The sequence below is a fragment of the Ochotona princeps genome, chromosome 30, assembly GCF_030435755.1.
Source record: "Ochotona princeps isolate mOchPri1 chromosome 30, mOchPri1.hap1, whole genome shotgun sequence".
Classification (NCBI taxonomy): domain Eukaryota; kingdom Metazoa; phylum Chordata; class Mammalia; order Lagomorpha; family Ochotonidae; genus Ochotona; species Ochotona princeps.
This window is the reverse complement of record NC_080861.1, coordinates 10,706,714-10,734,682: the sequence shown is the minus strand read 5'-3', so window position 1 is coordinate 10,734,682 and position 27,969 is coordinate 10,706,714. Positions and strand designations below refer to the sequence as shown.

General features: G+C 45.4%; 1 protein-coding gene and 1 pseudogene across 2 annotated transcripts; one reads left to right on the top strand and one right to left on the bottom strand.

The window, feature by feature from the left end:
• Positions 1-12: 12 nt before the first annotated feature.
• On the bottom strand, positions 13-27,703 carry NR1D2 (nuclear receptor subfamily 1 group D member 2). 2 transcript variants are annotated; one of them, XM_058657049.1, is made up of 8 exons: positions 27,566-27,703; positions 16,051-16,314; positions 15,331-15,419; positions 13,009-13,153; positions 9,909-10,534; positions 6,619-6,804; positions 4,604-4,814; positions 13-764 (listed from the first exon to the last, which is right to left on the bottom strand). In XM_058657049.1, exons 1-8 carry the CDS (start codon positions 27,579-27,581, stop codon positions 568-570), a joined length of 1,734 nt encoding a protein of 577 aa, XP_058513032.1. In that variant the 5' UTR covers positions 27,582-27,703; the 3' UTR covers positions 13-567. The 2 variants fall into 2 exon arrangements, with proteins under 2 accessions (XP_058513032.1, XP_058513031.1); XM_058657048.1 differs by lacking the exon at positions 27,566-27,703 and adding an exon at positions 25,567-25,683.
• On the top strand, positions 7,375-7,774 carry LOC105942014 (large ribosomal subunit protein eL27-like; annotated as a pseudogene).
• Positions 27,704-27,969: the final 266 nt, after the last annotated feature.

Here is a 27,969-nt window from a genome sequence, read left to right as displayed (position 1 = left end):
GTTTAGTGTGTGAACTAGGGCAATCAGGGACACTATGACTTTTCATTTTCCACAGCCCAGTAACCTGTCCAGGGGCCAAATGTTACCAGTGGCAAACCAAAACACAGACACGTGGATCTCCTACCTCCCAGAGTCTCTAATTACCAGAGCAAATGGTCTTGGGGTAATACCAAGTCAGCCACCACTCAAACAACTTCTACAAAGAAATAAGGTCTAAGTCCTCATGGACCTATGATTGTGCGCTATGCATTTATACCACAGGGAGATCAAAATGGTTTTTGGTTTTGGCAGATGAAAGTCTAAACATTCAATGTGAGTATAATTCAGTGTAACTTCTCCAGTTGAAGTGTGACACAGCTGATTGGTCTATCGGGGAGATGTGGTCGGTGCCAAGTCATGGCTGAAGAGTTCTCAATCCAACAGCCACTGCACTTTGACAGAGGCAGCCTACAACCTTGCACCACCTCCAAGGTCTTTCCATCTCCACTTACGGTACACACGTAGAAATAAGCACTGTTAGCACAAATGTACAGTCAGCTTCAGCTCATGTTTTGATACACAAAGGCCTTAAGGGTGCACTTTAAAGGCCAGCAGCTCCTCAGAATGCATGTTGTTTAAAGATCGAAGATCTGGCAACTTGAGAAGTAGCTTTGTAAAAATAGAGGCCTCATTTGGGTGGTTTTTCATGATTAAGGTCCTCAGTGCACGGATAAGGGTTTCCTGCAAAGCCTCCACAGAGTTGACATTCTCTATTCCAGATCGATCTAATGGGAAGTAAGCAAGAGAATTATGAAGCACAGCACACATTATTAGCACGAAGTACAATACTTGCTCATCAATCTAGTTAATAAATTCAAAACAAAGTCCTATAATTGGTACAAGGGCAAAGGTGAATTGAAGAAAAGAGTTTAAATCCCAATAGCAAATTTTCTAGCTATTCATTGTAACGTATATAGGAATTTCTGTTCACAAAATCCTATAGATTCTGATTTTTTTATTAAAAAAATACATTCTGCTTAAGATCACATGTTACCTTCTGACTTCAGCTGGCAGAGAATCATGTAGCATAGACATGAATTATTTCTACACAAGGAATACATTCCCATTTGCAATGCTCTCATGCTCTTTCAAATGGCCTCTGATGAGCCCCTCATCCTGATATTTACACCCTTGTATAATCCCAAGTCACGTTTAAGGAAGAAAACACATCAGAAGTGACAGAATGTCACTTCTGGAATCAGGCCACCAAAGGGCACAGACATTTGGGGGCATGGGTGAGTTGCCACCTAAGACACCTGCATTACATATCAAAGTGTCAGATTCAAATCCCAGCTCCTGGGCTTCTGATCCAGTTTCCTGCTATCGCACACCCCAGGAGGCTGTGGGTGATGGATCAAGTACTTGGGTCCCTGCCATACCATGTGGGAAACTCGGATGGCATTCAAGGCTCCTGGCTTTGACCTGGCCCAACTCTGGCTGTTTGGGGGCACTGGAGTTGGGGAACGCACCTAGTGAATGGAAAATCTCTTTCTGCCAATCTGTTTCGAACAAAATGGAAATACGTAAATTTTTAACCAAATACTTTCTAATGTTGTAACAAAAAGCTGTGGCTCTCACCCTAGGTATTCACTGTAAGATTCACTCTGGGACCGCCCAAAGCCTTGGGACCCTGTACCTGTGTGGGAGGCCCGGAAGAGCTCTTGGCTCCTGGCTTCGGATCTGCTCAGCTCCAACTGCTGCGGTCACTTGGGGAGTGAATCATTGGATGGAAGATCTTCCTCTCTGTCTCTCCTCCTCTCTGTATATCTGCCTCTCCTGATGATTCAGCAAACGCCTTAGGTGGCATCACCAAACCAGCCCCACCCCTGCCTCGGAGTGCCCGTGGGCTTCACCAGCAAGGCTCTCTTCCTCCCTTGACCATAGGCGGCAGTAGCACACAAGAAATACTCAGGCCCAGGTTAAGGGAGGCTGTAATCGACCAGAAAGACTTGGAAAGGAAGCAAACTCCTGGCCACTCCTATCCCGCGGCTGATTACAAGGATACTGAAAGCTGCAAAAGCCTATGTGCAATGCACTGAAAACAAGGACTAAAACTGAAGGCCAAAGCATGAGTAGCTGCAGGCAAAAATGATAAAAGTTTGCTTTTTTTATATTTAACAAAAACGTGAATTATTAAAACGTTGTGCTAATTTTACACAGGAAAAAAAAAACCTGGATGTTGACAACCAATTTAACGGTCATGACTTCTCAGGCAAAACTTAGACAAAGGACCTGTTCCCTCATTTAACTTTGGTCCGTCTCAGGCATTACCTTTGTAAAACACCAGATGCTTTCTCTCCCTCCCTCCTCTCTCTCTCTACCCTTTCCTCCCTCTGTAACTCTGCCTTTCAAATAAGATAACTTTCGTAAAAATATATATATATATATTTAAATTAGACATAAAACCCAATACGTATGTGTTTACATATATTTCCGTATAAGCCTAACACAAACTGGTGGGTGGGTAAACTGGAAAAAGATTCCCAAAATTAGCACTCATCTTTTTTATAGTAATGTTTTCGTCTTCATCCTGGTATTTTTAAAATAACCCATATTAACCCAATCATCGGGAAAAAAAATAAGGCCTTTTCAAAAGATGAAAACAAAACAAAAACTGTGTTCCTGGTAGAAAAAAACAAGTAACAGTAGCATGGCTGCTGCCAGAGCTGCCCGCTCCCCCACCCCGGCCTCCGTCTCCTGCCCTGAACCGACTCCAGGCCGGGTCCTTCTGTGCCCCGGCCCCACTTCTTCCAGGAGAGTTATCCCACTGCCTGGTACCTACTTCCACAGCTTCCCCGCAGACTCGCCAGCTCTGCTGACCTACCCATCTAATCCATGTGCTGATGTCAGGCCTGGTTATATGGCTATGCACAAAGCTGCAATGACTTCCCATTGCCCTGTAGTTCAGGGACAAGTGCTCGGAGTAGTTCTCACGACCCTCAGTACCCAATACGGAGGTCCCCGCGCAAGCCAGCCACCCTTCCTTCCAGAAGCACACTTCAGGGTCTAGCCGCCTTCCCTTTCTCTTGCCCTCACTTACATTCTCTTCCACACTTTGCTCCTTTTCTTCCAGGGAAATCTAACAATCCAACCTTCAGCTTCTCCCAAGAAAAAGACTTAAGTACTTGGAGAACAACAATATACTAGAAGATAACTCAGTATTCAAGTCAGTTAAGAAAACATCCTATATATAACCTCTCTGACGACTTCAGCTTCCTTTCTGTAAATCCTACTTACCTGAGTCATAACTATAGGGTTTAGTACCACAAAGTATTATGTATCACTTCTGACTGTCCTATGCCTTGATGCTCTCTGTCTCCCAGGGCACCTACCACATACGGCATAGTCATGAGAGAGAGAATTGATTATCTATTGTTTCACGATAGAGTTAGTAATCCAATACCAAGTCAAAGTAATACTAATCACCCATCAAAAAACTCTGCAAATAATCAAAATGCAATTTGTACTGCAAGGTTACTAAGGTAAGTATCCCTGAGAGACATACATTGCTGTCACACTTTTCCATGTCATAAATACAGGTTTAGTTTCTAAGGCAGAGTTGGTCTAAAACTGGCCAATTTATGCATCTAAATGACATAAATTTTTATTTATACCACTAATGGACTGGCCTTTTGCATTACATAAATAACCGTTTCTCCTCAATGTAAATTGAACTAATACAACCTCTCAGAGCCTACAACAGTGTCTTTTACACAAGAGTAGGAAGCAAACGGGAAATAACGTTATCTCAAAAAATTGTAAAATTCCCAGTAAATATTTTATGAAATAAAGTAACCCATAAAAATGACTGGCACTTACTCAGCCACCTTGGAAAAGCCAGTGCCTCAGTTTCCAATTTGCTATTGGAATTCACCTGTGTCTTAATGGCTACTGCCTGACTGAAAGGACTCTGGTGAGAAATAACTGCGACATCAATGCAAGATGGGAGAGAAACGGGGAAAGAGCACAGACTCAACGTAAACAGGCATTAAATGTTAGGCTGAGTATTTATCTCAGACATCACAGTAACACAACCTCCTCCTTCAGCAACGTCAGGAAACAGAAACCCAAAACGATAAAATTACTCACCAAAGTCACACAGAAAATGCAATGGTGCAGCTGGGCTAAGGACACAACTCATAATTTACACACATGTGCAATAACTCATGCTACTACTTCTTCATGCTTTTAATATTTTCAAGTAATCCATGCTCTATTATAATTTAAAGTCAGATTCATTTTAGAACCATCTATGTACCTAGAGATACATTATGTTCCAAAAATAAACCCATGAAATGAAGCTGACTTGTAACAAAAGCTAAAGATTAAGACAGTAAATGTGAGGTGCAGCTATCAACATTCTTTTATTACATTCTTTTATTTTGACCTTACTACTGACATGATGAAAAAACTGATACAAAAGTGCCAAGTGCACGCAGTTTAGCATCTTCCTTGATTAAGGCCTTCTCCCAGGAACACCTGCTGGGGCCCTGTCGGCTGCTGGGTGCTGCCTAGCCAGTCCCTGTATTCTGGATGTGGCACAGTTCTGAACCATCTTCCTCACCTGCAGAGACCAGGACAACTGCTGTAAACAAACTCATCTCTTCATCACTGAGTTGGAGGGCGTTCAGCTTCTCGCTAAATTCAAACATGGAGTTGAGCAGCTCCCCTGCTCCCATGGAGTGTAAATCATCCACACTGTACCTCTTCCCGCTTAAAAAGGTGACAGTACGCTCCTTGGCATCAAACAGTGATGCAAACCGTACCATTAAAACCTGGAAAAAGAAAAAGACTTACGTACTTGGAGAACAACAATATACTAGAAGATAACTCAGTATTCAAGTCAGTTAAGAAAACATCCTATATATAAAAGTTGTAAAAGAAAAGCTATTTCTACCCAGAATCACTCTCTTGAGGCAAAGTCTCTTCCAAAACAATAAATATTCCAGAAATATCAAAAGAAATCCCAGCCACCCAGCAGCAGAGTATTTGAATCCTATGATACTCTTAAACTCTACTAACAAAGATTCTGAAATGTAAACATGAAATTGAAGCAAAGGACAGTGCCCAGAAGCTTAAAGCAGCCACAATCAAAGCATTAAAGAAACTGCAGGTACCACGTGTATCTCTATGCCCGAAGTACAAAAACAACATTTCAATGCAGAAAAGCTTAGAAATATCAAAACACCCAATGCAGCCAAGACCAACACAGCAGGCGAATTCTAATCAGACTATTTTAAGAAACCACAGCCTGAATCACAATAAAGGTGTTCTAACTACCAAGTTATTATAGACACCAAACCAAATCTTAATTTTCACATTACTTACCTCTTCCTTCCATTGCACTGAATATACCATGCACTCCTGTCACACATTTCTCTGATAGCCAAAGCAACACTGAATAAACACCTTCCCTTTGCAATGCTTCCAAGTAGCAACTTGTTATACCCAAGAGTGAGTCTTAAGGCATAAGGTGCATAAGGCAGCAGCAGCAAGCAGAAAGTACATGCAACAGGCAACGAGGGTGAGCAAGAACTGGGAACACACTACTAAGCTGGCCAGCGTCAGTATCAAAATTAATTCACACTTCCATCTTGTAGAATCATCCAGGGCAAAGTGATGATACTATATGGATCCAAAGCTCAAAGATTTAGCCCACCAGACATCAACAACCCCCAAATCACCCCAAATACTGGAGTTACATTGAGGTGAGCTCCAAGCACTTCCAAGGCTCTCACATGCAGTGACAACAAAGCAACCATAGTCAGCACCAGGCAAGGCACCGTGTGATCGTGTCCTGCTCAAGTGAAGGCCGCAGCAGCTACCCCCAGCCCAGGCAGGATGCGGCTCTGGGAGAAGCTGCAAGCAGAAACGGCAGCCACAAATCCGAGATGGGAGACACCACATGAGAGGTAGCTGATCTACCCTCTGTGATCACGGGAAGACAGTCTAAGGACCCACAGTCCACCTCTACTTCTTACTCTGTACTGAATACAGTAAACGCCAGGCAAGGATGCCAGTAGATGTCCACCATAGAAACTCCAAGTCCACACCTGAAGACAACACTAGAACTTAGAGTTCACATGCTGGGAATAGACAGCCCCATATTTCAAGTCCTAAGTAACTCTGGAGTGACCTCTACTCTTCCCCATATCCTGAGATGGCTATTCATTGGCTGGTAGTGTCAGACTTGAAGCTATACAAAGAGGACAAGTATCACTTACCTGAAATGCTTGGGAAGAGATATGTTTCAGATTTTGGAATATCTGCATATACACAATGAAATTATCTTGGGTAATGAAACCCAATCATACACAGGAAATTCATTTATCCTTCATATATCTTATATATACCACCTGAAGGTAATTTTACAGCATGCTTTTAGTATGCCTACATAAAATCAGGTATGGAATGTTCCACTTGTGGCATCAAGTTGTCCCTCAAAATGTTTCAGATTGTGGAACAATTTGGACTTGGGATTTTCAAATTAGGAATACCCAATCTGCACTTCCTTAGAAAAAAAATGAAAATGAAACACTGTATGGCCTGTGCATCCACATTCAGATACAGGAGCCCTACCTCAAAAGTTCCAGCCTTCAGAAGGCTGACCTGGTCATGCTGAGAGAGATCTCGGAACCCAGGGATGCGCTTTGCAAATTCCACCACTTCTTTCACTGCTGGTGTGAAGCTCATCGAAAATTCTTCCCAGATTTCATGCCCCGATTTATGTGGATCCACATATGGAGATTTACTCATTGGACAAACCTGGTGTGCACAAACAGAAAAACTCATAAAATGTAGAGATAAGGAGGAAACTCCAAAAGCAGCAGCTCCATCATTAAAACTAGTGAACACTCCAACTTGACTGAAATCTGCTGATACTGTCTCTCTTTCCATCAGCTGTTGGCCTCACCACAGAAAGTCTCACAGCACAAATGTATGCAATTATGAACTGTCAATTAATACTAAAAAAAAAAAAAGTAAGTGAACAAATTCTAGTCGATGTAAAGGGAGCACTTCTCCACCATTGCCTATCCCCACAAATGTCATGATACAGTGCAACAGCAGAATGACAGGTTTGTGACTGTTACTGAAGGACTACACCATTGTAATAATATCCTGTAAATCGGGATGGAATGGGGAGAGTGGAAGGGGAAATCCCTTAGCCTATTGAACTGTATCGTGAAAAATAAATTATTTTTTTAAATATGCAGTGATGGCAGATACTCTTATATTATTTTTGGATCTCATCAGAAAATTCTGGAATATTTCACACTTGAAAATATATATACATATAAAACTGTTTTGCTGTAGGCTCAAGTGGTGGTCATCGAAATGGGCAAGTTCATGAAACCCTGGAAAGTGGTGCTGTTCCTGGACGGATGCTACTTGGACGCAAAGCTGTCATCGTGAACAGCGTTGTCGGCACCTCGGAGCACCCAGCCATATTCTGGTGACCGGCACGGACCACTGTCCCCGCAAAGTGACAGCCACCACAGGCAACAGGATTGCCAAGCAGTCCAAGATCAAGTCATTTGTGAAGGTTTATAACTACAACCACCTCATGCCCAGCAGGTGGTCTGTGGATGCTCCCTTAGACAAAACTGTGGCCAACAAGGGTGCCTTCAGAGACCCTGCTCTGAAACTCAAAGTCCAGCATGAGGCCAGGGTCAAGTGTGAAGAGAGGTACAAAACCAGCAAGAATAAATGGTTCTTCCAGAAGCTGTGGCTTTAGATATTTTTTTTTTGCTCCACTCGTTCAAAACTTAAAAAAAAAAAAAAATAGAGTGGGTAAAGCCAACATCTGTGGCACTGGCATCCCGTCAGCGTGCAGGTAAAAGCCTCAGCTACTCTGCTTTCAATCCAACCCTCTGCTAATGCAGGAGACAGCCCACCTGCTTGGGCACCTGCACTATGTGGGAGACTGGAAGAAGCTCCTGTCTCCTGCTTTCAGATCAGCTCCATCTCTCTGGGCCATTGTGGCCACTTGGGGAGTGAACCAGCAGATGGAAGTGCCTTCATGCTCTAACTCTGCCTTTCAAATAAATTGATATTTTTTTAAATTATATAATCTTTTCATTAAAAAATGAAGCCTTGTGGCAATCTGATTTAAACAGCAAATTACCATAAAAGTAACCTAAGCAAAAATGTCATTATGAAACTACTTCAAAAACCTGCTACAGAGGTTTAAGACTATTTTGTAACACTGCTACGACCTAATGCTAGCATACACTGCCTTTATCAGGAACTATGACAATGATATTTCCTTAGATCTGAGAGGTCCGGTAACTTAGCCAAAAATACAAGTCCCAGGCCTAGGATCCAAAGCTATGTTTAGGCACTATTTCAAAAACTCAGTTATCACTAAATAGGCAGAAACACAATGCTGTGATTTCCAAGAGGAAGAGACTAAGCATGTCAGTTTTTATAAAGGTCGCTGAACAACGGAGGGACCATTGATCTCTACCCACTCACTTAGGAAACAACTGCAGAGGACCAGGGAAGGGGAAAAGAGGCAATCAAACAAGGAATGCATGAATCACGGGTGAACACTGTGAAAACGCACCCCATACTCCATGGGGAGTTCATCGAATCTACCATGAGGGCCAGGAACCAGGTGATTTCAAAGCCTTGGAGATTTTCATTCAATCAGAACCTAAATGCTTACAGATTTTTCCTTCCTTAAGGAAGTCATCAAACCTAACAAAATGCAAGGTCACCTTGCAGTTCCCAAATCTAATACTTGCAAGGGGTAGAAAAATCGAACATGAAGACTGTAGTAGAGTTAACTGTATTGAAAATAAAGAAAGAAGACAGTAATTACCTGTTGGTAGAAAATATCAAGCACTATCAAAGACCCCTTGGTTTAAACTGGAAAGGTGCAATACTGCTGTTTTTGATGATATTCTGGCTGAATATGAGCTTTGTACTTTCATGTAGAATGTTGTATTTGATGAAAAAAAAACTTGAATGAGGAACATTAACTTATTGCATAGGAAGGAATCTAGGAAAATTCTCAGATACTAGCCTATTAAATTAAAATATTCCTAAATGTCAAAACAATCAAACATCTATGTTCTATATCCAAAGACCTTTTGGCACTATGATGATTTTAAAAAGAAAGCCTCTTTCTTCAGAAATCAAAGACTTTCCAGACTACAGTAAGCTAAGTAGTCAGCTCTTTGAGAAACTCCCAAAGCTAATAAGGTATTAATTAAGCAGAATGCTCACATTGTCAAAGGAATTTCCAAAAATTAAAGAATCAATGTTACATGAACCACATGCAATACACAAAATCTTACTCCCCAACACAGGAACAACCAATCATACGTTGGTACCTAGTTAGTGTGAAAAGGTCACTCAGTAAGGATGTTTATTAAAATTATTTGACCCAAAGTACTGTTCAAAAATATTTTTAGGGCCCAGCGCCGTGGCCTAGCGGCTAAAGTCCTCGCCTTGAAAGCCCCAGGATCCCATATGGGCGCCGGTTCTAATCCCGGCAGCTCCACTTCCCACCCAGCTCCCTGCTTGTAGCCTGGGAAAGCAGTTGAGGACGGCCCAATGCATTGGGACACTGCGCCCGCGTGGGAGACCCAGAAGAGGTTCCAGGTTCCCGGCATCGGATCGGGCGCACCGGCCCGTTGCGGCTCACTTGGGGAGTGAATCATCGGATGGAAGATCTTCCTCTCTGTCTCTCCTCCTCTGTATATCTGGCTGTAATAAAATGAATAAATCTTTAAAAATATATATTTTTATAGATTTCTTAGGTCTTCTTACTGCCTTCCCAAAGCTGGAATAGCCCCCAAACAAAAGAAAACCTTCAAAGCTTCCCTTGATACAAGGTGAGCAAAAAATTGATTTCACTATACCAGATGCATCCTCCCTCCAGTGTTGCACAGGTAACTATTCTTGTTCTCATTCTGAGAAAATCCATCTATTGGAACTCTATCACATACTCTTTGAGTATAAGCATTGGAGAAGTTCATACAATGTCCATTTGCAATACAAATGGCATGACCATTTGGGTAATGCATTATGTTCCTCCCTTTATACTGTCCATTGAGATGCTGCTGGCTCTCACTACAAGTAAAATGACTGCTAAGCCCACTGCCACAATGGTCATGATTTAAATTATATGGCTCCATGTTCTTGGGCATCCGTTCTCTCTGGAGCTGCATGCTCTCCGCTGAGTTTTCTCGCTGCTCTTGATTATACATAAAGGTATCCTTGTGGGCTCGGGTCACCATGCCAATGACTTCTTCCTTTGCAAAATCAGAAGAGGGAGGAGGAGAGCTTGTCAGGCTTTCTTGCTCCAGCTGGGGCTTGGGTCGCAGCTGTTCCTGGGGAGGTAAGGCCGTCTGCTCCCGGTGTTCTACTAATGCTTCATTCTGCAAGTGACCACTGAACTGGCTGTTCATCATGGTCTTCATCGCACTTTGCATTTCAATTAGCATCCTTTGTTTCTCACGCTTAGGAATGCGACCAAACCTAACAGCTATTAAAGAAAAAGATAGTTAACATTTGTTGTCTAAATAAGACCTGCTGCACAAAAGTAGCAGAGTCTTTTTCTGACAGCTGTGGCCTGTATGCAAGTAAAGCACATCAACAGAACCCCGGCGCAAATTTTCTTTTTGTTTTTTTCTGAAAGAGTTTTTATTTTTTAAAGGATTTACTAAAAAAGGAGGGAAGGGAGAGGAGTTAGATATGACCCATTATACAAACAGATCATATAATACAGAATGTTAGCAGCAGTAGACGGGGAGAGGCAGAAGGGAGCTCTGCATTACTTCACAGTGTTGGTTTTTTATATCTGAGCAATTTGAAATACATTTTGTAAGAATAAAATTTACTTGTTTATTTAAAGGGCAGAGTTACAGAGAGAGAAACAGCGGAGATAAAGTTTCCATCCACTGGTTCACTTCCTAAATGGCTAGGACGGCCGGAACTGGGTCCATCCAAAGCCAGGAGCCAGCAGCTTCCTTTGGGTCTTCCATGTGGGTGCAGGGAGGCCCAAGGACTTGGGATTTCCTTCTCTGCTTTCCCAAGCCACAGGCAGGGAGCTGGATCAAAAGTGGAGCAGCCGGAACTCAAACCGATACCCCCTATGGTGCCTGTGGTACCACCTTTACCCACTATGCCACAGTGCCAGCACCTCTGGGTCAATTTTTCTAAACCTGCTAGATGTGCTGTACCAGAGAAAGACAGCAAGGGAGGTGAAATTTTCCAATTTTCTTCCAAAACAAAAACTAACAAGAATCCTAGACATTATACAGATAAATGCCAAGAAAGAATTACTAAAAAACTAACTAATGAAAACTGCAGTTTGAAGCAGACCACACTGCCACCCACCTCTGTATTAACAAGATCGAGGACTCCCTTCTCAAGCAGGTCTTCTAGACTCAGCTACCCACATCTTCCGCATCAACCAGTCCCTGAACATCGGACCCTGGTGTCAAACCATTCTTGTAACTCTACTCTTAAGACCTCATTAAATGATCTGCTGTCTTAAGAAGATCTTTTTAAAAAAAAAAAAAAAAAACCACAATCAATAGAAATGCATTTATTAAAAAATAAAGTTGATGGATTTTAATGCAAATCAATGAATTAAGAACAAATCAATTGTCTTCCATTCTTTTGGAAGTGAGTTTTGCAAAGTATCCTGTCTCTAATAATCCTATTTCTGAAGAAAAGCAAAGGTAGGCTTCTTTCCGGTCCAATATTTATAAAGAGATAACACAAATTCAGTATACCCACCCAGCAAGCAAACCTTGCTGGTCTGACTGCAATCTCTAATATTATCAAAGACAAACAGTTCTGTCATGTTTCCTTCTTCACCCATACTTTCCAAGGACTGCTCACTGTATTACTCTTTGTGGGGCAATGAAAACATTCATCACTCTTATAGAAATGCTATTCTACAAAATTTTCAGGCAATTAAAAACACAAAACTTCAGCTGCTGAAATCTGTTATTCAAGAAATGCCTTATTACAATATTCTATATCTGTATCAGTAAGACAGTAAAAGAGTAACATAGGAGACTGCTTAAATGACCTTGCTTTAAATATGAAGTTCATTCCTAGCAATTTTTAACTACTCTACAACCTAATCCCTATGGAAACCACATATTCGTTGTTACTTCAAACAGAGAGAAACTGCCCCCAAATATAATTTTTCTAGCCACACTAATCAGGTCTTGCAATGACGTCATCCACATGTTAACAGTAATCAAGCCAGAAATTACAGCTTTTCTATTTTTTATGAAACTGGATCACGCCACAGCTGAACAACCACCTCCACTCCAAAAGTTCACGATACTTGCATTTCCCATCTCTTTCCCAGATGTTCGGCATCTCTGTCCCAAATGCACATCATCATCTCAGGACTAAAGACGACGGTAAGAAGAACTCACCTGAGTGGTTCCTCAGTAATGCTAAGAAACCAAAGCCTCTTGTATATCAGTGATAACAATGTTTTTAAGGACACAGTAGTCACAGTATATTTTTAAAATAGGTCTTTTGAGTCAGCGTTGTGGAGTAGTGGATAAAGCCGCCTTCCTGCAATGCCAGCATCTCATATGGGCACCGGTTTGTGTCCTAACTGCTCCACTTCTGATTCAGCTGCCTGCTAACTGTCTTGAGTGGCAGACCCAGGTGAATTCCTGCCTCCTGGACCAACCCTCACCATTGTGGAACTCTAGGGAGTTAGTCAGCAAACTGAAGACCAACCCTTCTCTCTGTAACTCTGCCTTTCAAATAAACAAATCCATAAAATATATGTCTCTTTACAAGAAGTAAAAACAACAACAAAAGAAACAGAGTCAAACACTATCAGGGAAGTTGCTAAAATTTTACTTTAATTAACCTCATGTCCCCAAGGCTTCAAAACGTGTTCCCTGAAACCTGCTTCATTCAAAGTACAAAAGGGTTTAATCTGGGCCAAATTCCACGCGCATCAAACAGGGCCCCTACCATCTCTCGACATTCCAACAGACAGACACTTCTTGAAGCGACACTGCTGACATCTGTTTCTGTTCATTCTCATTATGGAACAGTTTTCATTCTTCAGGCACTTCTTGTACTGGATGTTTTGTTGAATACTTCTCCGGAAGAAACCCTAATAACAAAGGAAGATGAATCCATCCATTTACAAGCATCCAAACGAACCCCTTCTAAAGCTATCTCAATACTTAGCTATCCAGTATGGAAATACCTTGGAAATACAATACTGATGTGCACAGCCTAACTGGATTCTTACTGGTTCTGGGAAGAAACTGCATCTGTTAGTCATACAAAATTCTTCTTTCCTTTGGAGAGTCTGTGCTTTACAGAAGCACCCCTTTAACTATCCTGAACCCTGTGACCATACTCTGCCCGCAGTCACATTTCCTAGCTCATACTTTAAACCACATTCAAACTGCAAAACTCCTGAAACATGAAGGACTGATTGCTAAAAGACTACCAATACTGCACTTAATATCTCTAACAGCCTAACTAAAAGTCTGAACTATGTTTAGGAGAGTTTGGTCATCTAGCTGACACTGACAAGGACCCCTCACATGTGGCACAGGTCGCAGACACATGTCAACAGCGGGCTAGGCATCACAGCACACACCCACCAAGCAGCTAACGACCCCAGGAAAGACAGCTGCCGGACAGATAGCCACAAACAGCTGCCTCTATGGCACAAACAGTGTAAGTCCACACTCTGCAGCCAGGTTTCAAGGCTCTCGAGCTTAATGCTTTCAGGGACAGCAGAGAATTCAATCACATAATTACCCAAATTATTTTAAATTCATTTTTCTAGTTTCATAACCACACATGTCATAACTCCGTATTAAGTGGCTGTAGGACACAACATTTTTATATTGCAAATATGCTTGACTTGGACATTACAAAAGCAAAGTTGGACATACCACTAAGAGGTATTGGATAGATAAGTATATTTTAACATACAATTCAATTCATTTCATGTTTTCCTTTATTATCTAGCAATAAAGAATGATGCCTACTCCCAAATTACTTCACATTTTATAAAGAAAGTAAAAATACCCAGTGTCCATTGAATTGTTAAAAACAGTAGGAAAGTGGCCCGGCTAGCTCAGTCGGTAGAGCATGAGACTCTTAAAAACAGTAGGAAAGTGCAACAGCTATTTCAACTAGTCTTTGTGAAGTGACCCTGCCAATCAAAAGATACTCAAGTCACAATCTGTTCACAAGCACCCTAGCAAGTATTTCTTCTTTCATCATCTCTAGTCATTATCATGTTAATTCGCCATATTTTCCTTGTTTCTGGCCTTAACTGGGAAAATAGCAGGAACATGTGTCTGTCACATCAATGTTTAATATTCAGGAGAAATAATTATACCAGGGAGAGGCAGAGAGATGGACTGATTCCTCAGAAACAAGTAGAAAAGTAGAGATCATTTCATGTTAGCACTAGCTGAGAAATATTCACCAAAACTTACAAATTAAATGTAGCTTCCCAAGTGTTAAGTTTTATAGACAAGATTACTTCACTTATTTGGCTTTATTTCTTCAGACATTCCAATTTTACAAGTTATCTGAGAAGCATTCCCAGCACCTGGTACCTGACATGTCAGACCAGCTAAGGCTGAGCTGTCTCCTCAAAGCCAACGTGTTGGCACCCTAACCCCCAGGGCACCAGTGTAAAGAGGTGGGACCTTGCAGAGGTGACAAGCTCACCAGGCAGGGCCCTGTCCTCACACATGGACAAGTGTCAGTGTGCCTCCCTGTAGGGGAGCCCCTTCTTGCCTATGTGTGTCTGCAGGTTTCTTACCACACAATGACTTCCACTACGTTATGACATAGTGAGAAGCTTCTCATTAAACGCAGCCCTCAGGACCAACACTTCCCAGCATCCAGAACTCTGCATCAAATAAACTCCTATCATCCATCAATCACACAGTCTATATTCTTCTGTTATTGTGTATAGTAGCACAAAGTGAACCAGGGCCTCATCAAAGCCAGGTTTAGCATAAGTCCCTACAAGGCTGCTTTCTTGCCATTTGCCCATCACAGAGAACTACACCCAAGCATTTAGTGTCTCATGATAATATCAGTCCAATCGAGACTGATATTACAAAGAATTGAGAATATTGCTCAAATCAAGTAATGTTTACACACCACTTTAAATGACTTAAAAATAAAACTTAAAGGAACAGCTGACTTCTAGTCTCTATCCCTGATTAACAACTGCAGACAGTGGCAAACCTGACCCCACTTTCCTGAAGCCCAAAATCAGCAGATTCAAGAAAGAAAAGCATGATGTACCTTGCAGCCTTCACACGCGTGCACTCCATAGTGGAATCCTGACGCCACATCCCCACAGACTTTGCACAGTAAAACCATGCCACTGAACTCTAGGGGGAAAACAAACATAAAGAAAAAACTCAGGAGAAGCATCTCAGCTCTTCAATTTTCTTTCCAAGCTGAAATATTTTATTTCCTTCAACTTATAGGTGCTTTAACAGGACAGATACCTACTTCGTAATATACATGATAAAATATTAATTTCATTAGTTTGAAAGATACCAGTTAGAGAGAGGAAGAGACAGAAAGAAAACGAGAGATCTTCCATCCCCAAATGGTCACGACAGCCATCAGATCGACAAGCTGTCTCTGCAGGCAGCTGTGCCAGTTCAACCCACTGACAAAGTCTTGCCCCAGCCACTATTATGTCCACATTTATTCAGGTACCCAAATCTCACTATTCTACCTTTATTAATCCGGCTTACTTTCCTAGTCCCAAATATCCCCATCCAGATTCATAAAAGTAAACCCCTTCCCACAATAATAAAGTACTCTGTTCTAAAAAAAAAAAAAAGAAAAATTAAAGTGAGGTACACTAGGTCCCCAAAGGGGACGTAATTACACATGGCAGTCCCTGCGTTGTATTGTAAAACCACCACTGAAAACTAAACCCAGAAATACACTGGTTCCCAATCCAAAAGCCAATAAAATAAGCCCACCTCAAATAGTAAAATGCCTTACTTGTCACACCACTGTGACTTTTTGTTATCCCTGGTGCATTCGACTTGCTTGCTTTCATGGAACAATCTATCCGATCACTCTTCAGGATGCCTTCAATACTGGGGAGCTCGCCATTCTTGGGATTGCCATTGGCGTCAGAGTTGGAACTGTTTGGCGAAGATGGAACGGAAGAGGAGGACTGGAGACTGTTCTCCGAGCCCTCACTGTGGCAGGAGGCGGGGCTGGAGGCTGAGCTGGAGGAGCTGATGTAGGCAATCACGCCTCCTGGAATGAAGGGAATCACATACAGCCTTAGAAAAGGCTACTAACATTGTTAGTTTATAGACAAAAATAATAATAACGCATTTCCTAGTTTTCTTTCCGCTCCAGAAATTCAAGATGCACACAACTTTCACTGATTTAAAAAGTGAGACAGCAGGTGGCTGTCCTAGACATTAAGACACGGGTTCAGATACCTCCATCCTATGTCAGAATACCTGGGATCAACTCCTGGTCTGACTCCAGACCCCAGCTTCCCACTAACATGTACCCTGAGCTCAAACACTGGGACCCCATCACCCAGGCAGCAGACGTCAACCAGGCTTCAGATTCCAGCTTCAGCATCGGCCCAGCTTGTCCAGTGTGGCTATTTGGAAGAGTGAGCCAACAGACAGGAGACCTAACTCTGTCTATTTTCCTCTCCCTGCCTATTAAATAGAGCACCAGTGTTGTAGTCCAGAGGTTAAGCTACTACATTAGAAACCAGTTCAAGTAACAGCTACTCCACCTCCAATCCAGCTCCCTGTTACTGCTCCTGGGAAGACAGCACAAAATGGCAGTGCAAGCCCTTGGGCTGAGGAGGAGAACCACTCGAGTGCCATTCCCCACCTGTGGTCTGACCCCGCCTCGGCTGCTGCAGCCATGTGGGAAGTGGACCAGTAGATGAAAGATCTCCATTCCTCCCTCCTCCCCTCCCTCTCTCCCTCTCCTCATACTGTCTTTCAAAAATAAACCTTTTAAATAACAAATTAATTTTTAAATGTTTTAAATTCAAAATGAGGTTTTTACTATATGCAGACCCAAACTAAAAGCTTTTAGCTTTCTAATCTTTTCTAAAAAAAAGAACTGTCTCTTAGTGACTTTTTTTTTCCTGAGAGACAGATTTACAGAGAGAAAAGGGGACACAGAGAGATTTCCCATTCACTAGTTCATTTCCTAAATGACAACAGAGTTGAGTCAGTCTGAAGCTGGGAGTGAGGAGGTTTCTTTCAGGTCTCCCATGTGAGTACAAGGCCCAAGGACCTGAGCCATCCTCCACCGCTCTCCCAGGCCATAAGCAGGGAGCTGGATCAGAAGTGGAGCTGCCAGGACTTGAACTGGTACCCATACAAGATGCTAGAACTTCAGATGAATGATTAACAAGCTAAGCCACCACATCAGCCCCTTAGTGACTTTTTCAAAAGCTTAAGGAAACCGTTCCGAGAACTGATGTGATGCTAGTCCTCTCTGGGCCCCCTCCATTATAAGTTTTTGGACACACTCACAGAACCCTGAACTCTTCATTTGCCTCTCCCAGCACCTGGCTGCGACAGAGGTCAATCAAGAACACATAACCTTAGGAACTCCCAACAGTCATCAGGCTCCAGATGAGGACCCCCTCGCTACTGCTGCTTCCCAAACCTTCCTATTCTGAGGCTCCCTGAAGACGCCCGTGACTGCACCTCTTACCCCCAGCGGTTCCATGCTTTCCATGCTCTGCTCCATTGCACCGCTCATCTCAAAGGCACATTCATCTCAAGCAACTCTTAAGGGATCCAGACTCACCACTGGTTCTGATCCACAGATAGCCAATGTCAAGGAGACCAGAAATAAGAACCCAGGCTGGAAGATGACAAACAGTTCACTGTGTACAGAGCCAAAACACAATTTGCAATTTCATCAACACAATCTCCACAACCCCTCTGAAAGCTGGCATGACAGCTTAAAGACGACCAACCTCCTCAGGAACTGAGCAGCACTTGAATTTACTTTCTAGGTACAATTTTCAACCTCTTTCCGCAAGAGACAAAACATTTCAAGAGTAACCACATGGCGAAATGCATTACTTTTACAAATTCCTGCCCAAACAAGAGCTTCTCATCCTCTCTGCCACGCCTGTGTCAGCATGCTAAGTGTATCTCTCCCATCACTGCCCTGACCTCTTATTTCTAATCAAAACTGTGTGTCAGCTTGTATCCATTTCCCAGCTGGACCATACCGCACCTAGGTCCACAGTAAATGTCTCACTTCAGCACAGGTTTTGCAGATAATAAGTTGCCATAACCATTTTTTCAAGATTTTACCTCTCTACCTTTGTGGATAATAAAACTGACAGATTCCCAAGCAGCATAAACATTACAGGGATGCCACAAGAAAAACAGATTAAAATTCTGACAACAATCTAGATGGCTTTATGGAGAAAACACTGAAGGATTTTGCACCTTCCCTAAGTCACTTCAGCTCTTGCTCTGAAATACAAATTTCCTCTGCTATAGGGAAAGAATTCCCCAAATTCCCTTTTTTAGAGAAAAAATAATAATTTATCAGTTTAAAAAAAAACAGCAAAATGCTGAGGTCAAAACAATTGCAAAGAATAGACATTTCCACTTAAAGATAAAAGAAAAAGGGAAGTGAAGGCGGCTGAGGGAGGCTGGCACTGTGGCACAGCTGGTTCCACCATCACCTACGATGCTGGCATCCCATAGCGGCTGATCCACTTGCAGTCCAGCTCCCTGCTCAGTGCATCGGCCTGGGAAAGCAGCAGTTGGTCTGAGTGCCTGGACTCCTGCCACCCATGTGGGAGACCTGAATGAAACTCCTGGCTCCTGGTTTCAGCTGGAACAGTGGCTGGGAGAGGTGTCTGTCTCTCTCTCTCACCCCTTCATCTCTCCCTCCCTGTAACTATGTCTTTCAAATAAATAAATATGAAAAAAAGTAAAGAAATTTTAAATCAGTTGTTTAATGAAAGTAGGTATCAGACATTATAAAGGTATTCAAAATCTGAAAAAATGAAATCCAGAGATAAATTTATTTTTTAGGGGAAAAAAGGCTGACATGTAGGCACAATTTTTCCTAACACATATTTTGCACAAGCCTTCAGAACACTGCTGGTGTAAATCCAGCATGGGAAACCTTTGAAGATCAAAGTACAAGCACAACACTCAAGAGCTTGAATGCAGTAAAAAGAAAACAGGTACCTACCATACCAAGGAACACACAATCCTGCCCTCACATGCAGCTTCAATGTGCATAAATTCAACTATCAAGACCAAAAATCATAGAAGCAACGTAAACAATCCTGCCCATTTTTCCACATTTCCTGAGCTCAGCCAGCCACCAGTCTTCAGCAGGAAGCAATGACTCTGCCCTTCCCAAAGCACATCTCACCTTCCACATGCCCTTCTGAAACAGGCACTTCACTCACTGACCCAAGCGAAGCCTCACAAGCCTGGCGAGTTGTTCCCAACTACAAACCCACCACTCTCCAAGTATGGTGCCTGGCCCAGGGCCTGCAGCCTCACCTGGAAAACTATTACAAATGCAAATTCCCAGGCTCACCTGAGGCCTCCAACATCAGAAACTGTATTAAGCTCCGTTGGTAATTTTGTACTCTATAAAGCCAACCACTTCATCAGTGTTCAAGGCAGGACAAACTGACCAAGGGCAATGTGCACCTACCACTGACTGTAGAAGCTTCTGGGGCTAGCACTGTGGTATAGAGGATAAGGCCTGACACCTCCTACGGGAGCAGGTTGAGTCCTGGCTGCTCCACTTTCAATCCAGCTCCCTAATACACCTGGGAAAGCAGCAAAAGAGGCCCAACCACTTGGGTCCCTGCACCCACATAGACAACTCAAATGAAGTTCCTGGCTCCTGGCTTCAGATCAGCCCATATCTGGCCATTACAGTCATGTGGGGAGTAAACCAACAGATGAAAGATTTCTCTTGCTCAATCTTTCAAATAAATAAATTTGTTTTTCTTTTACTTTTTAAAAAATTTCTAAGACGGGCCCGGCGGCGTGGCCTAGTGGCTAAAGTCCTCGCCTTGAAAGCCCCGGGATCCCATATAGGTGCCAGTTCTAATCCCAGCAGCTCCACTTCCCATCCAGCTCCCTGCTTGGGGCCTGGGAAAGCAGTCAAGGACGGCCCAATGCTTTGGGACACTGCACCCGCGTGGGAGACCCAGAAGAGGTTCCAGGTTCCTGGCATCGGATCGGCGCGCACCGGCCCGTTGTGGCTCACTTGGGGAGTGAATCATCGGACGGAAGATCTTCCTCTCTGTCTCTCCTCCTCTCTGTATATCTGGCTGTAATAAAATTGAATAAAATCTTAAAAAAAAAAAAAAAATAAATAAATAAATAAATAAAATAAATAAATCTTCTAAAAAAAATTTCTAAGACTCACAAAGAGAAAAGCTTCCAAAGTTCGAGTTCATTTTCATCACACAGCGAAATCATGTAAAATTTCTATCACCAAAACTATCTGGTGCTCCTTATTTGTAAAGAATTATTTATTTGAAAGGCAGATTTACAGAGAGAATCACACACACACACACACCAAAATATCAGAATCTTCCATCTGCTGTTCACTCCCCAAATTGCCACAACAACCAGAGCTGAGCTGAACCAATCTGGAACTAGGAGCTTCTTCGAGGTCTGCTTCACAAGCACAGCATCCCAAGGGCTTGATCCGGCCTCCACTGCTTTCCCAGGCCAGACAGAGAGCTGGACTAGAAGTAGAGAAACCAGGACATGAACTGCACCCATTTGGGATGCCGGCACCCACAGGTGGAAGATTAGTCTACTGACCCATTGTTGCTCTTTTAAAATACCTATTTCAAGGACCCCATCCAGATTAGAGAAGGAACCCCTCTAGAATGAAGTTTCTTATTTTATCTGAAAGGCAGAGAGGTCTTCCAACTGCAGGTTTATTCCTCAGATGCCTACAAGAGCCCCAATAGGCCTGGATGGAGCCAGGAGCTCCATGCAGTCTCCCATGTGAGTGGCAAGGGTAAAAGCACTTTAATCACCTGTGGCCTTTTCTCCCCCCAACAGGTCTCTGACCACCTTAGCTTACAAATAAATTTGCAGGACCCACCATGCAAGCCTAATTGATAAATCCTCTCCTTGCATGTGCCAGAATCCTATATGGGTGATGGTATATGCCCCAGTTGCTCCACTTCCCATCCAGCTCCCTGCTTGTGGCCTGGGATAGCAGACAAGGATGACCCAAAGCCTTGGGACCCTGCACCTGGTGGGAGACCCGGAAGAAGCTCCTGGCCCCTAGCTTTGGATTGACTCAGCTGTGGCCACTGTGGCCACTTGGGGAGTAAATCAGCAGATGTAGATCTTTCCCCTCTGTCTCTCCTTTCTGTACATCTACCTTTCCAATAAAAATAAATAGGTCTTTATGAAAAAAAAAAAAGAAGGAAGGAAGTGAGGGAGGGAGGGAGGGAAGGAGGAAGGGAAGGGAAGGGAAGGGAGGAAACAGAAATGAGGGCTAACCAGATAGCTCAAGGATTAACTGAAAGGACTGGCATTGTGTAACAGAGCTGGTTCAAGTCCTAGCTGCTTCACTTCTGATCCAGCTCCCTGCCAATGTGTCAAGGAGTCAAAGATATCTAGAGGCCCAGACAGAGTCCAAGGCCCCTGATGCTGGCCCAGGCCAGCCCTGGCTGATATGGTCATGTGAGGAGTGTATCAGCAGATAGAAGATGTGTCTCTCTCACTCTGCCATTCAGATATTTTTTTAATCTTAAATAATTGATTCAGGAGCACTGACTGGCAATGAAAGTAATTGTCATTACTCAGAAAACAAGTTCCTTGGCAATAATTCCAAAACCCAACCTAGGAAAAATTACTGGGCTTCAATCCAGTTAAGATTCAATTCCTGGGGCCAATGTCCGGGCACACCAGTTAAGACTGCCAGCTGAGATGCCAGTACCAAGTTCTGGCTGCTCCACTTCAATCCAGCTTCCTGCTAATGTGCCTGGGAAAACGGCGGGAGCAGACCAATTCTTTGGGCCACAGCACCCATGTGGAGATCCAGATGAGGCTCCTGCATCCTGCCTTTGGACTGGCACAGCCCTGGTTGTTGCATCCATTTGGGGGGAGTGAACCAGCAGGTCAGACGCCTCCCTCCCTGTAACTCTGCCTTGCAAATAAATAAATCTTTAAAAAATAAAAATAAACAATTCTCATCCTCCAGAGGCCAAGCAGTTGCTCCAGGCACCACAGAAACAAAGATACCCAACTAGAATCTAGAAGCAGCTACATTCTCCCAGCAAAACTTTGCCACTGAGTTGTCTTAGCATTTATTCTAAACTACTAACATCAAGTCATCAACCTTAGGGGCAACAACACAAACAGGCTGCATTTCAATTTCCTAGAAGGTACATCTAGCAGTTCCTCCACCCGAGAGAAAGGGAAGTGAAACTAAATTACCAAGCCTCTAATAAAAATCCAAGCATACAACGGTAACAATTTCACATCACAACTGAATCTTCCAAGGATTCTGATCACCCAGTTTTGTAGGTGATGAGGAACTTGGAGTTCAGGGGGACTTAGTAACACATTCACTAAGTGGTAGGGAGGGAGTGGAAAGTCAAGGCTGCCCAAGCCCAGGCTATTATTTCCTACTGAGAAGACCTGGCATACAAGCCACTCTGAACTCCCTTGAAATCAGTCATTTCCCATCAAAAAGAAGTATTGGTCAGAATTCCTGTAGGAGGGCACTGAGACGACGCTCACAGAAAGGCTTATTAAGGTGCTCTCTGCACACAGCTGTGGATGATAAGGCAAGAAAGGCAAAGTCCCCAAACCGGCAAGTCCCAGCACCTCCAGAAACAGGCTGATGCTACTTCCAGACGCTTGTGCTAAAATTAGCTGAGGCAGTCTTCTCTATTTTCAGCTGGAAGGGACCTGGAGCAGGGCCAGGGCCTCGGGTAGGACTTACCCAGCAGTCAACCTCAGACCAGCAAGAAGCCAACACCCAATGTGGTACTGCTGGCTAGCTCTTCTGTTTCTGCAAATATTGGGGTTCTCTTACCCCTTTTCCAGGACTGTTCACTGTCCTAGAAAATCCACCTGACTGAATGTATTTTTTTCTGCTTCTTGATTTAAAATAAAATACTTCAGCACCAACAAGCTTTAGCCTTCTCTACTCAAAAGCAGGTCATTGATAACAATTTCTACCCTCAGGGTAGTAGCGTAGCTGGGATTAAAGTACTGACGTTCCCATTGTGTCCTAAGTGGAAGGGCTCCAGGGAACAGCATGCGCTTGTCCCTTAAAAGCCTAACAGGCCGACAGGGAAACTGGTGTGAGCGATGGTTTATACCAGAAACCTGCCAAGCGCTGCGGCTGAGGTGAGAGCAGTGAGAGCCCGAGAAGGGCAAAGGCTGTCAAGGCAACAACACAGAAAGCGAGGGGGTCCTTTGGGAATCTCTAAGTTACTAAAAGATGCATTGCATAACAAGACAACTTTTTAAATGGAATGACAAAAATAGGTCTAATCTTTCTGTCCCAAAATCAACTGCTGCGAAAGAGAGGTCAAGACATAAAATACAGATGTAATCTACTGTTTGAGGGGAAAAGCCAATCTCATTAGCCACAAGACGTTAAAAAAAAAAAAAAAAAAGCAATTCTGAAACTCAGAGGAGCTGCAGATGGCGCAGCCGTTCTGACCTTACAGCATGGTAAACAAAGGAGAGGCACGTCTCCTGTGCCCTTAAGCAAACACGCCTCCCACGCTGTCCATAACCCACCTGCCCCTCACATCTGGAAGGTACGCAGTCTGCACGCCCCCAGACGGCGTGAGAGCGTCACCGAGCCTGGCTCCAGCACTGCTCTCTGTAAGCTGCACAGCATCACCGTGCTCAGCCCCTCTTGTTTGCAAGGCAGAGACAGAGACACATCCTGCCTCCATTGCTTTACATCCCAAACACTGCAGCAACTCATTCTGGCTCTCCCACGCGGGGGAACCATCACGTGCTGCCTCCAAAGGTCCACATTCGCAGGAAGCTGGAATCAAAGGCGGAGCCAAGACTCCAACCCAGGCATACTGATGGAGATGCAGGCCACAAACCTGCCCCTGCACCACTTTAAAAAGCAGCCTTTTAAAAAAAAATTTTTTTATTTTACTGGAAAGCCAGAGATACAGAGAGAAGGAGATACAAAGAGAAGAATCTTACATCTACTGGTTCACTCCCCAAGTGGCTGCAGAGCTCAGCCAATCCAAAGCCAGGAGCCAGGAGCCTCCTCCAGGTCCCCCATGCAAGCGCTGGGTCCCAAGGCCTTGGGCCGCCCTTGACTGTTTTCCCAGGCCACAAACAGGGTGCTGGATGGAAAGTGGAGCTACCGGGATTAGAACTAGTGCCTGTAATGGGATCTTGACACAAGCAAGGTGAGGATTTAGCCACTAGGCTAGTGCATCAGGCCCAAAAAACAGCCATTTTAAGACTGTTTCCTCCTCTATGGTTGTGGCTGGGCCAAACAACTGCCCCTAAATTAGTCCCTTGCCTCGTGGATGGCGGCAAAAGAAACTTCCGCCAGACGTAATGCAAGGAGGGGCCAAGCGTGATGGCTCAACCAGCTAATCCTCCACTCCCAAGTGCTAGCAACCCATACGAAAGTCAGTTCATGTCCCAGCTGCTCCACTTCCCTTCCAGCTCTCTGTTATAGCCTGGGAAACCAATGCAGAATGGCCCAAACCCTTGAGACCCTGTACCCACGTGGCCGATTCAGAAGAAGCTCCTGGCTCCTGGTTCCTGGCTTTGGATCAGCTTGGCCACAGCAGTTCCAACCATTTGCAGAGTGAACCAGCAGATGGAAAATCTGTCTCTCCTTCTCTCTGTAAATCTGCATTTCCAATTAAAAATAAATTTTAAAAACAAGAATCTCAGAAGCACATATAATGGTCCAGTAGACATCATTATACTAGAGGTGTTCAATCAAAACAGTTCAAATTAATCCTCTTATATTGCCATCATGTAAAAAAAAAATTAAGAGGAAAAGAGTCAGAGAGAGACCACGCTCCTCCGTGCAGGCTCCCTATGCAAACACCTACAGAGCACTGAGACCAAGAGCTGGGTGCAGGTGTCCCACCTGGGCGGCACGGCTCTGACCGCGGGAAACACAGGGCTGTCTGCGCATGTGTAGGTCAGCAGGAGGCGAGAACCAGGACAAGCACACCGGAACCAACATGGTGAACACCAGCTCTTGTACCCCCTGGACCCGTGTCTCTCTCTGGTCTATCCCCACGCATCCTTCTCAACTCCATAACTCCAATGACTAGTCCAACAACTGCCTACTTCACTTCTAACTGTTCCCATGACTCACTATTCCTTGCATTAAGTTTGTTTCCCTTTATATCCCTCAGACACTTTGCCAACCGGGGGTGGGGGGAAACATAGCAAGATAACTGGTTTATAACGGTGTGGAATGTTTTCCTAATTCTTACAGACATCCATGGTTGTGAATGAAGTGTGTGGAATGAGTTACCTGGTATCTCAAAGAAGTTGGCACAATCCAATGTGTTCAATGACAAAAATGCGATCATTTTTCTCCTTTCACTTAGTTACCAAGACAAGAACTGTGTCACGCACTGTAGGGCAGTAAGAGGAAATGGTTCCTGACTCAATGTGTATCCACCGATCACCACCTACCCAGAAGGCAGGGCCAGTTGTGAGCCATGCAGCACTGAATCTGACCCCACCCTGGGGCCACGTTTACTACCTTCTGAAGAAAGTTCAGGGGAATTCTTACTAAAGCTCCCACTGACAGACATCACCCACGGGGGGGGGGGGGGGGAAGACTAACGTCCTAGCTCCTAACTGGGGACAAGTAAACCAGAGAAAACTTAGGAGCAACCTCAATTTCCTACACTGCGACAATTATCAGCATGATGGATGGACTCTGGCTTCCAAACAGTTCACATGAAAAGGTCCCCAGTGCGTGCAGGTTACTGTGAGTCAGCAAAGCCAACCGCCAAAAACAGCAGCTAAGAGCTAAGCCTGCCAAGCAATTGTTTTTGCAAGTGGGTCCAAGACAGAGGGCAACCTGGAACCTGGAAATCACCCCAGCACTGCCTGTGCACTAATGGGTGCTACAGGGATGATAAGAGACCGGGCAGGACAACAGAGAACAAGGACCAAGGGACGGAGCCTGCAAACAGCTAAGGGACAGAGGCATTTTTATAACCCCTGCCTCCAGCAGGCAGGATGAAGCCTCAGCCATCCCCAACCAGAGAGGCTCAAAGCAGAGAGGAACTTCCTATCCACCTGAGCCAGCTCACCTTCTCAGGCTGCAAGGCTGGGAACATTCCCACCACATGCTGCAGAGATGGTGAACCGGATAGCCTTTCAACTTCTATCATGTAAAAACCTAATGCCTGGCTAGAGTGGCTGACTTAAAAATACCTTCAGAGGCTAGGCAAGGTTATGAAGACAAAGATTAAGCCAAATTCTCTTGATCAGGTTCAGCAAGGGTCAGTCACACACAGGTTTGGTTTTGTTTCGAAGTAATAGCTTAATCAAAAGCGGCCAGTCCTTCTATAAAGTCTCAGAGCCCCATAGGGTGACTAGAATCTTCCTTCCCCTAGCTGACTTAACGATAAGCCGCAGTGTGACCCGGTATGTGTAATGTGTCAGCCAAGGGGCATCCTAGAGCTCTTTCCAGAAAAACTGTGTCTGTAAACACATTCGTCTCGTGCCAGGGCACACAGTGCTTGTCCACAGCCACGTGACCCCCTCTCAAGGGCAGGAAGCGCCCTGGTCTGAGCCCCCCCAGGACTCCTGCGAGGGTCCCCCCCCGTGTCAGGGGAGCTGCGCGGCTTCCTCCAGGCACCCCTCGCGCCCGTGCATCACCCTCCTCAGCACCAGCGAGCCCTGCTGCCGCCGGGGTCACCCCGCGGTCGTGCGGGTGTCAGCCGCTGCAGTGCGGCGGCCGGGAGCGCCCCGGGGACGCCCCGCCGCGGGAGAGCGTGGTGCGGGCGCGCACGCGCGGCCTCCTCCGCAGTGTGCAACCCCGCGGCCACGTCACAGCCCGAGGGTTCCGAGGGGGCGGGGTCTCCGGGGGAGGCCGCGGCGCTCCCCGCCGGCGCGCGCACCCGCGGGCTCAGGCGAACGCGCACCGACGCGCGCGCGCCCGCCCGCCCCCACGCGTCCCTGCGGCCCCGGGGAATGTGGGTCACCGAGCCGGGCGGCCTCACGTGTCCCCGCCCGCCGCCGCCGCCTCGGCTCCCATTATGTAATGCCGCGTCACGCGGCCGGCCAGCCAACCGGCGCCCGCGCGCCGCCGAACGTAAACACAGCGCGCACGTGGCTCGCGCGGCCGGGCCATGTGAGGGGGGGGCCGGGCCGGAGGCGGCCGGGCTGGGCTGCGGCGATGCGGGGAGCCGGGGGGCGGCCCGGGGCCCCCTCACCGCGCCGGCCCTGGCCACACAGCCGCCGCCGCCCCACCCCGCGTCCGCCGCCCCCCGCCCCCCCAGCCCGGCTCTTACCCGCATTCACCTCCATGGCGCCCTCCGGGAGGGGCTCGCTGCCCGCAGAGGGGCGGCCGCCTCAGCGCCGCGCCGGCCCGGGCAGCAGGCGGCGGCGGGGATCGCGGAGCCCCCTCATGGGCAGAGGCCGAGGGCTCCGAGCCGCCCGGGCTGCGCGGCGAGAAGGGGCGGCGGCCGGCCGAGCGGCGCTCCTCGCGGGGTCCCCCGATAACAAAAGCAGCGGGCGGAGGAGGCTTTCCAGCAGCCAGCGCACCGCGGCGGGCGGCGGGCGGCGGCGAGGGCGCTGACGGGGAGGGCAGCGCGACCATGTGACCCGCGCACACACCCCCTCCCTCGGCCCGCCCCCGGCCGCCCGCCGCCCGCCGCCCGCCGCAGCGGCTCCGCCCTCCCGGCGCCCGGCCCCT

Excerpts from the sequence above, each read along its gene's own strand:
- NR1D2 (XM_058657048.1), bottom strand. The coding sequence starts at position 25,624 with ATGATCGCATTTTTGTCATTGAACACATTGGATTGTGCCAACTTCTTT. Across the intron at positions 13,154-15,330 it reads ACGCGTGTGAAGGCTGCAAG|GGTTTCTTCCGGAGAAGTAT; the intron begins GTACATCATGCT and ends CTTTGTTATTAG. Across the intron at positions 765-4,603 it reads AGTTGTCCTGGTCTCTGCAG|ATCGATCTGGAATAGAGAAT; the intron begins GTGAGGAAGATG and ends ACTTCCCATTAG.